This window comes from Saccopteryx leptura, chromosome 1 (genome assembly GCF_036850995.1).
Source record: "Saccopteryx leptura isolate mSacLep1 chromosome 1, mSacLep1_pri_phased_curated, whole genome shotgun sequence".
Lineage (NCBI taxonomy): Eukaryota > Metazoa > Chordata > Mammalia > Chiroptera > Emballonuridae > Saccopteryx > Saccopteryx leptura.
The window spans coordinates 250,555,435-250,568,352 of record NC_089503.1 but is presented as its reverse complement, the minus strand read 5'-3'; the positions used below and the strand labels follow the sequence as shown (position 1 = coordinate 250,568,352).

General features: G+C 41.9%; 2 protein-coding genes across 2 annotated transcripts in view; both read left to right on the top strand.

Annotated features, from left to right (window-relative positions):
- Positions 1-12,918, top strand: part of LOC136378509 (zinc finger protein 791-like) — a 131,620-nt gene that overhangs the window by 41,621 nt on the left and 77,081 nt on the right.
- Positions 1-12,918, top strand: part of LOC136389757 (zinc finger protein 709-like) — a 33,751-nt gene that overhangs the window by 15,218 nt on the left and 5,615 nt on the right. Inside the window, 3 exon segments of the mRNA XM_066361514.1 lie at positions 10,567-10,693; positions 10,899-10,959; positions 11,485-11,879. Of these exon segments, the coding sequence (XP_066217611.1) occupies positions 10,567-10,693; positions 10,899-10,959; positions 11,485-11,879 (583 nt within the window).

Here is a 12,918-nt window from a genome sequence, read left to right as displayed (position 1 = left end):
GAGAGCTTTCTCCTTTGAGATTGTGATTGCAGGCGGGGACGCCCTCTCTATATCACTAATCTCCACATTGAGCTCTTCGTCATTAAAGGCGTCTGACCAAACCCCATTGGGCTGTCTTCTATTCATTTTCTTTTGCCATACTGCCTGGCCACAATATAAACTAAACAATGTCTCCCATTGGCCTGAAAACGGGACATTCAATTACAATATTCTGAGAGACCTTGACAACTTTTGCCATTGGACTAGGAAAACTTCTGAAATTCCTTACATGCAGGCTTCCTTCTACTTTCACTCCTGTCCTTAATTTCTGTACTGCTTTTCTACATGCAAGCCGATTTTGGCCAAAGAAACCTCACCTAAAACCGCCACTCCTAATCTTTCCTTCTCTGCGGACTTTTTTTTTCAACTCTCTCTCCCTCCTGCCTGATCCCCCAAGGCACCCCTTTCTCAGGACCCCTCTCTGGTCCCTCTGCAAATCTCTTTCACTCGAGTCTCTTCCCTCCAGAAAGCCCCCTCCCTTCGCAGGATTCTGTTTCTTATTCACCTGCAAATACCATTCTCTTTCTCTTCCCCTGCTGGCCAGGGGCCCCTCACTTCTCCACTGTGTTCTTAAACCCCTCCTCCCTCCTTACAAACTGCAGTCTCTGCCTTTCTTCTCCTCGCCCCAACCCCCCTCCTCACAGACTACAGCTATGCCCTTCTCCCCCTCGTCCTCTCCCCTCCCTTCAGAGCTCCAGTACTTTAACCTTCTCCTCCTCCTCCTGTAAATTCTGACCCTCCTTCTTTCCACCCAGCTATTCACACTGTCCATCCATCTGCTTTCTCTCTTCCTCCCCTCTATGCTGACAACTCCCTGCCATCTCGAAAAACTTAAAAAGCAAAAGACTGAAAGTATCTGAGTATCTGCAGGTTCCCTGATCCCCTAATTTTTGTGAGCAGTGTATATTAATGTATCTTTTTAAAAAATATATTTTTTAGATTTTATTTATTCATTTTTAGAGAGAGGGAGAGAGTCAGAGAGAGAGAAGGGGGGAGGAGAAGGCATTAACTTCCATATGTGCCTTGACCAGGCAATGGTAGGGGTTTCGAACTGACGACCTTCACATTCCAGGTAGATGATTTATCCACTGCGCCACTACAGGTAAGGCTGTATTTATATATCATATATATACCTTTAAAAAATGGCCATTCATGACTATGTGGAGAAAAGGGCAAACAAGGAAAATATAGGTACTATTTCAGATGCACCACGAATGACAAACAATGGATAATACTGCGAGAAGAACTGCCATTTGGGAACAAGGGAGAGATCTGGAAATTTAGAGATCACCAGCCCCAGGAAGAGTTTGGCTGGGGAGAATAAGGATGTGGATTTGACACTGTAAGTTATTTTTCCCCACCAAGGAGGAAGTGTGAAAGACAGTATAAAATAGTTCCAAAGAGGCAAGAAAGTGGTGAATTTAAAAAAAAGATTCCAGTATTACCAATTCTTTTGTTAATGAATTGTAGTTTCACTATTTTCTTCCCTTCAGCTGTGCAGGAAGTTTCTGAGATCTGTTCTTTACTTTTAGGTGTTTTCAAATGAAATTCCAGAGCTTAGATTTGCAAAGCAGATGTATTCAAATGTGATTATTAAAAAACAATGCTTTGCCATAGAAACAGTAATTAACTGACACCTTTTCTTCTGAATGGAACAGATACCTGAGTTTTTCTGGTTTAACTTTTATTAAAGTGAGTTACAGTATTCTTCCCCCTTTCCATATATATTTTATTATGTGAGAGGTGGGGAGGCAGAGACAGACTCTGCATGTGCCCCAACTGAGATCCACCCGGCAAACCCCATCTGGGGCTGATGCTTTGCCCATCTAGGGCTGCTGGCAACCGAGCTCTTCTTAGTGCCTGAGGTAGAGGCCAACTTTAGCACCCTGACTGTGAATTGAACCCGGGACTTCTACACTCCAGGCTGACACTCTACCGCTGAGACAACTAGCCAGCCCCCCACACACACTTTCCATATTATCAGTGGACTTGAGTGATTTCCTGGATTGTCCAAACATTGGGTTTATGTAATTTAATCTGTGGTGGTACTGGCTTCTCCAGTGGGGAGGGGGGCCTGTGGCCAATAACACTACCTAAGGCCTCTCTTGAGCCTGGAAAGGGAAGTAACTGAAGGCCCAGCTGGTTCTTCCTGGGGGGCCTCCCCTACAGGTGTCCTCCCTGCTCATACCCATCGTGAAAGGAGCCTGTACCCTGAGAAAAGCTACTGAAACCTGGAAAGTTGAGAGTGCACATGCACAAGGAGGAGGAGTGGGGATAACACCCTTTCTGAGGTTGTGATTTCTTAAATCTAGACATTTTTAGACTTACATTTGAATTTTTCAACTGCAGTGTAGGTGTGCTCAAAGTATAATTTTTGCACATGGGAAAGTCTGTGAAGATCAGGTGGACAAAGGGTGAATTGGGGAGTTTATTTGGGTCAAAACATTGTACAATGTCAAGCTGAGAGTTTCCTCACTGTGAGAACCCAGGCTTCCATGCTCATAGCAGAGGGGAGCATGGGGGAGCTCCCAGAGCTCATTCGAGGGCCCACTCAGCTCTCCCTCCCTTTTCCCCAAGGACTGACCCACTACAGCAGTTCTGTCTCAAGGTGGTTGGCCAGGCCTTGAATTTGCAATTATGTTCACCTGAGTGTGGGTTTCCTTCTGAACTGTAAGGGAAGCAAGCTGCTTATCTGTTTTCTAATATTTGTGAGGGTTTCCATTAAATTCCTTTCACCCTTTGTCGGAGCACACCTGCTCCACAAGGGATGATTTCTCAGTAAGATCCCCAAGGTGAAAAAAGCCCGAGGAGCCAAGAGCAAGTGATGCATGCTTCAAGACTTTATTCGTGCTCATTCTGCTGCTCCTAGGCTACCAGTGCAGGCGTGCAAATATATAGGGTTTACAGACAATAGTGGCTAGGTACCAACATTACATCAACCATTACATCAGTGTGGTGATGTCAGCTTGCTGTGTTAGCTAGCCTGTGCCCTAAAAGGCAGTCTTCTGGGTGCCTGATCTAGAAGTGCCTGGGAACCAAGGCTAAACTAGCCTAAATATATGGGGGAGCTGGCACTCGAGAGGACTGCCCAGCACAGGGAAACTAGTACTGCTTGCAGTTTCTCATAAGACCCAGAGCTCACATCCTGGCTTTCTCTATGAGGGACCTCACACCCTTGAATATTGAAGTCCTTTGATTCCAATTTCCATTAGCACTTGGGCTTTTAAAGTGTAGTTGAATAAGAAAGACAATGATTGTAGAACAAAATATAATTTTTGTTTTATTTAAGCAGCACATAAAGTGTATTTAAGTACTCAGGTGCTTTTTCCAGTTTTAGGTCAGTATTTGTGAGTCTTTGTCTCTAGAGAACTTTGACATTTGAGAGCCTTTAGTGGCTAAAGTTTAGCCCTATACTATTCCTAAGGCAGATGAATTTCTATTTTAATTGATGAGGAAAACACCTCAAGGCTTATGGAAATCTCTCCAATTTCTAGTACATTTAATGGCTTAATTACAAACCCCTACTGCCTTTTTTTTTTGTCAGAGAAGCATTGAGATCAGAAGGGAGAGAGATGAGAAGCATCAATTTATAGTTGCATCACTTTAGTTGTTCATTGATTGCTTCTTACACATGTCTAGAATGGGGGACTCAAGCTGAGCCAGAGACCCCTTGCTCAAGCCAGCAACCTTAGGCTTCAAACCACTAACCTTGGGCTCAAGCCAGCGATCATGGGATCATGTCGAAGATCCCATGCTCAACTGGCAACCCTGCACTCAAGCTGGATGAACCTGTCCTCAAGCTGGCGACCTTGGGGTTTCGAACCTGGTACCTCAGGATTATAGGTTGATGTTCTTATCTAGTACATTGCCACCAGTCAGGCCATTTGCCTCTTGAAGGAGATCTTTCTTAACTCTAATTCTTGCCAATTATGAATAAAGGGCCTACAAACATTCACATGTAGGTTTTTGCATAAAGGTTTGTGTAAGGCAGGGGTACTCAACCTTTTTATACCTTCCGCCCACTTTTATATCTCTGTTAGTAGTAAAATTTTCTAACCGCCCACCGGTTCCACAGTAATGGTAATCTATAAAGTAGGGAAGTAACTTTACTTTATAAAATTTTTTTTTTTTGTATTTTTCTGAAGCTGGAAACGGGGAGGCAGTCAGACAGACTCCCGCATGCGCCTGACCGGGATCCACCCGGCACACCCACCAGGGGGCGATGCTCTGCCCATCCTGGGCATTGCTCTGTCACGACCAGAGCCACTCTAGTGCCTGGGGCAGAGGCCAAGGAGCCATCCCCAGCGCCCAGGCCAACTTTGCTCCAATGGAGCCTCGGCTGCGGGATGGGAAGAGAGAGACAGAGAGGAAGGAGAGGGGGAGGGGTGGAGAAGCAGATGGGCGCCTCTCCTGTGTGCCCTGGCCAGGAATCGAACCTGGGACTTCCGCACGCCAGGCCGACGCTCTACCACCGAGCCAACCTGCCAGGGCCTATAAAATTTATAAAGCAGAATTACAGCAAGTTAAAGCATATAATAATAATTACTTACCAAGTACTTTATGTCAGATTTTTGCTAAGTTTGGCAGAATAAATCTTTATAAAACAACTTACTATAGTTAAAGCTATCTTTTTATTTATACTTTGGTTGCTCTGCTACCGCCCACCATGAAAGCTGGAACGCCCACTAGTGGGCGATAGGGACCAAGTTGACTACCACTGGTGTAAGGTTTCAACTCCTTTTGGTCAATACCAAGGAATATGATTTCTGGATCTTACTATATGCAGTAAGAGTATATTTAGTTTTGACAGAAAGTTTCTGTTTCCAGTGTAGGTGTACCTAATCCCATTCCCACCAGCAATGAATGAGAATGACCTGCAACTTCACATCTGTACCAGTATCTAGTGTTCTGAGTATTTAATAAGTATATATGGTGACATCTCATTATTTTATTTGTAGTATCCCAGTGACATATGTCAGGCATGTTTTTGTTTTTTTTAGGTGAAAGGAGGAAAAATAGTGAGGCAGACCCCCCCACACACCCCAACCGGGATCCACCTAGCAATCCCATCTTGGGTTGATGCTCAAGTACTAAGCTATTTTTAGCGCCTAAGACTATCCTCAGCACCTGGGGCCAACACTTTAAGCAATTGAGCCAACTGCTGCAGCAGGGGGAGAGTGATGGGGAGAAAAGCAGATGGTCGCTTCTCTTGTGTGTCCTGACAGGGGATCAAACCCAGGACATTCATACACCAGAGTGAGGCTCTATCCACTGAACTACCTGCCAGGGCAAAAGCATGTTTTCATATTTCTTATTTCTCATCTGTATTTTTCTTTGGTGAGTTGTATGTTCAGATCTTTTGTCCATTTTAATTGGCTTATTTGTCTTCTCATTGTTCAGTTTTAAGAGTCCTTTGAATATTGTGGATACTCATCATTTATTAGATAAGTATTTTACAAAAGATTTTCTCACCTGGGAGCACAGTGGATAAAGTGTCAACTTAGAACACTGAGGTCACCAGTTAGAAACCCTGGGCTTGCCTGGGTCAAGGCATGTACATTCCTGTTCCCCACCCCCTTTCTCTCTCCTCTTACTAAAATCAATAAATAAAATCTTAAGAAAAAAAAAGATTTTCTCATACTAAAAAAACACTTGAAAAAAGAGGTGTTTCATTTTAATGAAGTGAAACATTTGGTTTTCATATCTTATCTAAAATATATATATATATATATCACTAAATACAAGATCACCTAGATTTTCTCATATATTACATTTTAGGAAGTATTTTTACTTTTGCATTTTACATTTAGATGCATAATCTATTTTGAGTTAATTTTTGTGCAGAGTATAAGTCTGTGTCTATATTGTGTGTGTGTGTGTGTGTTGTATGTAGATATCTATTATTTCCAGCATGGTTTATTTAAAAGACTTTTTTTTTGTTTGATGGGTGGTGGCGCAGTGGATAGAGCGTTGACCTAGGATGCTAAGGTCCCAGGTTCAAGGCCCTGAGGTCACTGGCTTGAGTGTGGGCTCACCCAGCTTGAGCATGGGATCATCAACATGATCACAAGATCACTGGCCTGAGTCCCCCCCACCCCAGTTAAGGCTAATATGAGAAGCAATCAGTAAATAACTAAAAAATGATGCATCCTGACCAGGCGGTGGCACAGTGAATAGAGCATTGGACTGGGATGCGGAGGACCCAGGTTCAAGACCCCAAGGTGACTAACTTGAGCGTGGGCTCATCTGGTTTGAGCAAAAACTCACCAACTTGGATCCAAGGTTGCTGGCTCGAGCAAGGGGTTACTCGGTCTGCTGTAGCCCCACAGTCAAGGCACATATGAGAAAGCAATCAGCCCTGGCCGGTTGGCTCAGCGGTAGAGCGTCGGCCTGGCGTGCAGGGGACCTGGGTTCGATTTCCGGCCAGGGCATATAAGGAGAAGCGCCCATTTGCTTCTCCACCCCCACCCCCCTCCTTCCTCTCTGTCTCTCTCTTCCCCTCCCGCAGCCAAGGCTCCATTGGAGCAAAGATGGCCCGGGCGCTGGGGATGGCTCCTTGGCCTCTGCCCCAGGCGCTAGAGTGGCTCTGGTCGCGGCAGAGTGACGCCCCGGAGGGGCAGAGCATCGCCCCCTGGTGGGCAGAGCTTCTGCCCCTGGTGGGCGTGCCGGGTGGATCCCGGTCGGGCGCATGCGGGAGTCTGTCTGACTGTCTCTCCCCGTTTCCAGCTTCAGAAAAATACAAAATAAATAAATAAATAAATAATAAAAATAAAAAAAAAAGAAAGCAATCAATGAACAACTAAGATGTCGCAACAAAAAACTAATGATTAATGCTTCTCATCTCTCTCCATTCCTGTCTGTCTGTTCCTATCTATCCCTGTCTCTGACTCTGTCTCTGTAAAAAAAAAAAAGAAAAGATGCAACTGCAAATTGAGGCTTCTCATCTCTCTCCCTGTCTCTCTCCCTCTTTTTCTCAAAGGAAATATAAAAGGCCCTGGCAGGTTAGCTCAGTCTGTTAAGAGTCATCCCGAAACAACAAGGTTGCAGGTTCAATCCCTGGTCAGGGCACACACGGGAGGCAAGCAATGATTGCATGACTGAGTGGAGTAACAAATTAATGCTTCCCTTTCCCCTCCCCTCCCTCTCTTTTTCTTTCCCTATCTCTTAAGAAAAAAAGAAAAATTAAGCCCTGTCCAGATAGCTCAATTGTTTGCAGTATCATCCCAGAGCGTGGAAGTTGCTGGTTCAATTTCCCAGTCAGGTCACATACCGAAGCAGCTCAGTGTTGCTGTCTCTCTCCTTGCCTCTCTCAAAATAAAATAAAATAATAAAAATAAATTTTAAAAATGAAAAAATAAAAGTTTTTTTTCTTATATTGCCTCTATTTAATTTGTCAAAGATCAGTTTCCTGTATTTGTGTGCCTCTATAGGGAACCAGTTGACATATATCCTTCAACCTGGCTACTTTAGGCATTATCTCTGTTATTGTGGGGGTTTTCATAGACAGTTGTATCATATGGAAGAAAGACAATTTTGTTTCTTGCTTCTCATTCTGTGTGCCTTTTATATCCTTTTCTTATGATATGGCTGGGACTTCCAGTACAGTGTTGAATGGAATTGGTGAGAGGAAACTTTGCTCTTCTCCTCAGCTTACCATACAAGCATCTAGTTTCTCGCTAAGTATGATGTTAGCAATAGGTATTGTGATGTTCTTTCTCAAGGAGAGAATTTTACTCTATTACTAGATTATCATGAATGCATGTTAGATGATATAAAATCCCTCCTCTTGTTCATTTGCCCTTTTCACTTCCGATATTAGTAATTTCTACCTTTCCTTTTCATTATCTTGACTAGATATTTATCAATTTTATTAATTTTTTTCAGTGGACCAGCTTTTGGTTTTCCAAACTAGGAGATTTTTTTCTTTCACACTTTAAACATTTAAAAATAAATAAGTAAATAAACAGACACATTATTCCACTCTCTTCTTGCTTGCATGATTTCTGAGAAGTCTGATTTCTTTTTTTTTTTCTCTCTATACCTAAAGTAGGTTTTCCCTTCTGGTTATTTTTCAGTATATTTTTATCTTTGAGGTTTCTCTAGTTTAAACAAACATACTTGGTGTGCATTTCTGATGTTTTCCATATTTAGTGTTCACTAAACTGCTTTTTTTTTTTCCTTAGAGGAGAGAGACAAGGGGTGGGGGGTTGAGTAGCAGGAAGCATCATCTTGTAGTAGTTGCTTCGCGTAAGTGCCTTGACCACGCAAGCTGGGGGTTTCGAACCAGTGACCTCAGCCTTCCAGATCAACACTTTATCCGCTGCGCCACCATAGGCCAGGCTCACTGAGCTTCTTAATTGTACAATTTGTTGACTATGATTAATTTTAGGAGAATCTCAAGTGATTACTATTTACCTATTTTGTCTGTTCCCTTGTCTTTTTCTTTAGGTATTTCCATTATGTGTATTTTAATCTTCTGTAGTTGCTCCACAGTTCATGGATATCATGTTTTGTGATGTTTGTTCTTTTCATCTTTGCATTACAGGTCTTGATAAGAACAGAATATTTGGGGCATACTGTATTTTAAAGTGCTGATTTATTTTCTCTTTTGCAATGTTGAAGATGGTGGTTTGATTGTGACCACCATCCTCAGATGAATCTAAGAAAAGTTGTTCATTTGAAGGGTTCTTGGTTTTCCTATGAGGTCTGTAATGATGACTTCCAAGTTCTTAAAATGTCCAACCAGAAACCAGAATTTTCTGACTTCAGTTTTCAATGATTGACAGGTGACAGCTTTCCAGTTTCATCCCTTCTCATTCCGCTTTGACCCACATTTACACAACGTGACAAGGGCCTTGGTGCTCCTTCCTTTAAAGGTGTCAGGAGATTCAGTCCTCTAAGGTCCTGCTCGTGTGTGTGACCCAGAGCTCTAACCAACCCCCTGACTTCAATTATACAAAAAGTCCAGGCATCTCTTCTTGCTCTCAAGCCATTTCCTGCCTGCTGGAGAGGCCTGCCGTCCTCTCCCCACAGTTACCGACGTAACAAACCCTTCCTACCGTCCTGGCCATGTGCGGTCAGCACCTCAAGGATTGGACATAGGTTCAGGGCTTGAGATACACTGCTGCCTTACTCCACGTGGGAGCTGGGGATTAGAGAACTTGGGAGTGCAGCTTCCAGGTTGGCTGGTCGGGAAACACTTTCTTCTGCAATTTGAAAATGGAGATTTTATGGTGTTTTGGAGAAAAGCACTGTTGAGTCCTTCATGTGTGTTGTACTCATGGGCAGATTTGCCTTCAAACCGTTGTGGATTTCAATGAACACAATTGCAATTGGCAACTCTCAACCTGTTCCTTCGTTCCTGCCGTAAAGAGCACTTCTGGCGTATTGTTACTGTGTGTGCCGCGTCTGCCGGTGATTGGCTGCAAACAGCCCTGAGGCACAGAGTATAGGGATTTTGAGGTTTAAGTTGTGCCTTTTTCCTAGTGCCTGAACTCTATAAATTCTAATTAACTTTATAGCCCCTTATATTGGTCAGAGAGAGAAAGTCAGAACTGCCACTGTGGGACATACTATACAAGACGAAAATAGTAGCTTTTTACAAAAATATTTCGATTTTTCCAGCTCTGTCTGGCTACTTCCAAAGGCCCTAAGTACTTCAGGGATGATCATGGCCAGCTAGACCTTATTAAAAGTTGGATTTCCACTGGTCTCTCATAGTCTCATGTTTGGTGATGAGAATAGAAGAAAAAGATTCCATTTTCTAATTGATTAAAACTTTATTCAGATTTGACCCTCTGCCTCATGGAGAGCTGTAAATAATGGGTAATAAGGAAGGAGATAAAAGAGTTTTTCTCAGGAGGTATTGATCGCCTTAAAATGATGATACCTGTTTTATTTGTGTAGCATATTTGTCACTTCTCAACATTCTCTGAACCCTGCCATTAAAGAAGAATAAGATATAATGTGACCACAGTAAAGGTGTGTAAATCATTTCTAAGTGTTCATCATGCTGTGAAATTTATAAGGAAGGCCTGATTAGGCGGTGGCGCAGTTAATAGAGCATAAGATTTGGACACAGAAGACCCAGGTTCGAAACCCCGAGGTTGCCAGCATGAGCGCGGGCTCATCTGGTTTGATTAAGGCTCACCAGCTTGAGCCCAAGGTTGCTGGCTTGAGCAAGGGGTCACTTGTTCTGCTGTAGCCCCCTGGTCAAGGCACATATGAGAAAGCAATCAATGAACAACTAAGGTGTTGCAACAAAAAACTGATGATTGATGCTTCTCATCTCTCTCCGTTCCTGTTTGTCTGTCCCTATCTGTCTCTCACTCTATCTCTGTCACACACACACACACAAAAATTATAAGGAAATAAGTGTGGACAGAGTAAGTTTCTGATGATCAAGTCATAGCATAAATGTTTAGAGATGAGAGAATCATACATAAGTTTCCCATAAATGGAGTAGAGATGTCATGTGCACTCAGTCTCACGCATCCTACTGTAAACATACTTGGATGCATATTTTAGGATGCTGTGGCCATTGAGGATGTAGCTGTGAACTTTACGCTGGAAGAGTGGGCTTTACTGGATCCTCCACAGAAGAAACTGTATAGAAATGTAATGCAGGAAACTTTCAGGAACCTGAACTCAATAGGTAAGGAAGATGACTTTCCTTCACTTGGTCAAAGACAGAACAAGTATGTTTTGCTCATTATCTTTTTTCTAAGATGTGGAATGTGGAAAAGGAGGACATTGGTAAATAAACTAGGCATGGGCACAGCTAACAATAAAAATAGAATCTAATAATTTTTTCATAACTTTTAATATTTTAGAATCATTTTTCTGGGTCTACATTTTAGGCAACAAATGGGAAGATCATGACATTGAAGATCTGTACAAAAACCAGGGGAGAAAATTAAGGTGAGTCACACTCATAATAGAAGTAGTGTCTCATATGAGAATCCTGGTATGTTGTGAATTTAGAAGAAGGACACAAAATAACTCATGCTTCAAATTTAGTTGTTCCTTAAAAATTTTTACCAGAAATACTTCCTTTATTTGTGACATAAATATTCAGTGCTTGTGAAATTAGAAACTGTATTAATAAGCGCCATATATGAATATCACTGTTTTGATCATTGCAAGGGTGACATCCTCCTGGAGAGCATTTGGTATATTCAACCTCAGAGAATTCAGACAAGACAGGAAACATATTTTTCCTTTAAATCCTAATAAATAGTTTTAAAACTATTATAAAATTATTAATAATGTACTTTTCATTTTTTACAGAAGTCAAATGGTAGAAAGACTCTGTGAAAGTAAAGAGGGTCATCAACATGGAAAAAACCTCAGTCTGAACAAGAAAGCTACTGGAGTAAAACCACATGAATGCAGTGTGTGTGGAAAAGCTTTCATGCATGACTTTTCCCTTAATGTGCACATCAGATGTCACACTGGACACAAACCACATGAGTATCTGAAATATGGAGATAGGCCATTTAAGTGTAAGGTATGTGGGAAAACTTGCATTTCTTCAAGTTTATTTCAAATACATCAAAGGATGCACACTGAAGAGAAAATCTATAATTGTAAGGAATGTGGGAAAGTGTTTCATTTCCATACATCTTTTCAAACACATGGAAGGATTCACACAGGAGAAAAACAGTACAAATGTGAAGAATGTGGGAAACCCTTCATGTGGCTCACAAGCTTTCAAAAACATATGGCAATGCACAATGGATATGGACCTTATAAGTGTAAACAGTGTGGAATAGTCTTTAGATATCATCGTGCTTTTCAATCACATGAAAGGATTCATACAGGAGAGAAATCCTATGAGTGTAAGCAATGTGGTAAAGTGTTCAATTCTCAATGAGGTTTTCATGTACATGAAAGATATCACAAAGGAGAGAACACTTATGAATGTAAACTGTGTGGAAAAGTGTTTAGGTATCATCATACTTTTTTTTAAATTTTATTTTTATTAATTTTAATGCAGTGACATTGATAAATCAGGGTACATATGTTCAGAGAAAACATCTCCAGATTATTTTGACCTTTGATTATGGTGCATACCCCTCACTCAAAGTCAAATCGTCCTCCGTCACCTATCTCATTTTCTTTGTGCCCCTACCCTCCCCCCACTCCCTCCCTCTCCTTCCTCACCCCTTCCCCACCCCTCCACCCCACTCCCTGTTACTATCACATTTTTATCCATTTCTCTGAGTCTCATTTTTATGTCCCATCTATGCATTGGTTCATATAGTTCTTAGTTTTTTTTCTGATTTACTTATTTCACTCCATGAAATAATGTTATCAAGGTCCATCCATGTTATTGTAAATGATCTGATGTCATCATTTCTTATGGCCGAATAGTATTCCATTGTATATATGTACCAAAGCTTTTTAATGCACTCGTCCTCTGACGGACACTTGGGCTGTTTCCAGATCTTCGCTAATGTGAACAATGCTGCTATAAACTTGGGGGTGCATTTCTCCTTCTGGAACCGTTCTATGGTGTCCTTGGGGTATATTCCTAAAATTGGGATGACTGGGTCAAAAGGCAGTTCGATTTTCAATTTTTTGAGGAATCTCCGTACTGTTTTCCACAGAGGCTGCACCAGTCTGCATTCCCACCAGCATTGCAGGAGGGTTCCCTTTTCTCCACATCCTCGCCAGCACTTATTCTGTGTTATTTTGTTGATGAGCGCCATTCTAACGGGTGTGAGGTGATATCTCATTGTGGTTTTAATTTGCATTTCTCTAATGATTAATGATGTTGAGCATTTTTCATATGCCTATTGGCCATCTGTATATCCTCTTTGGAGAAGTGTCTATTCATTTCTTTTGCCCATTTTTTGATTGGATTGTTTGTCTTTC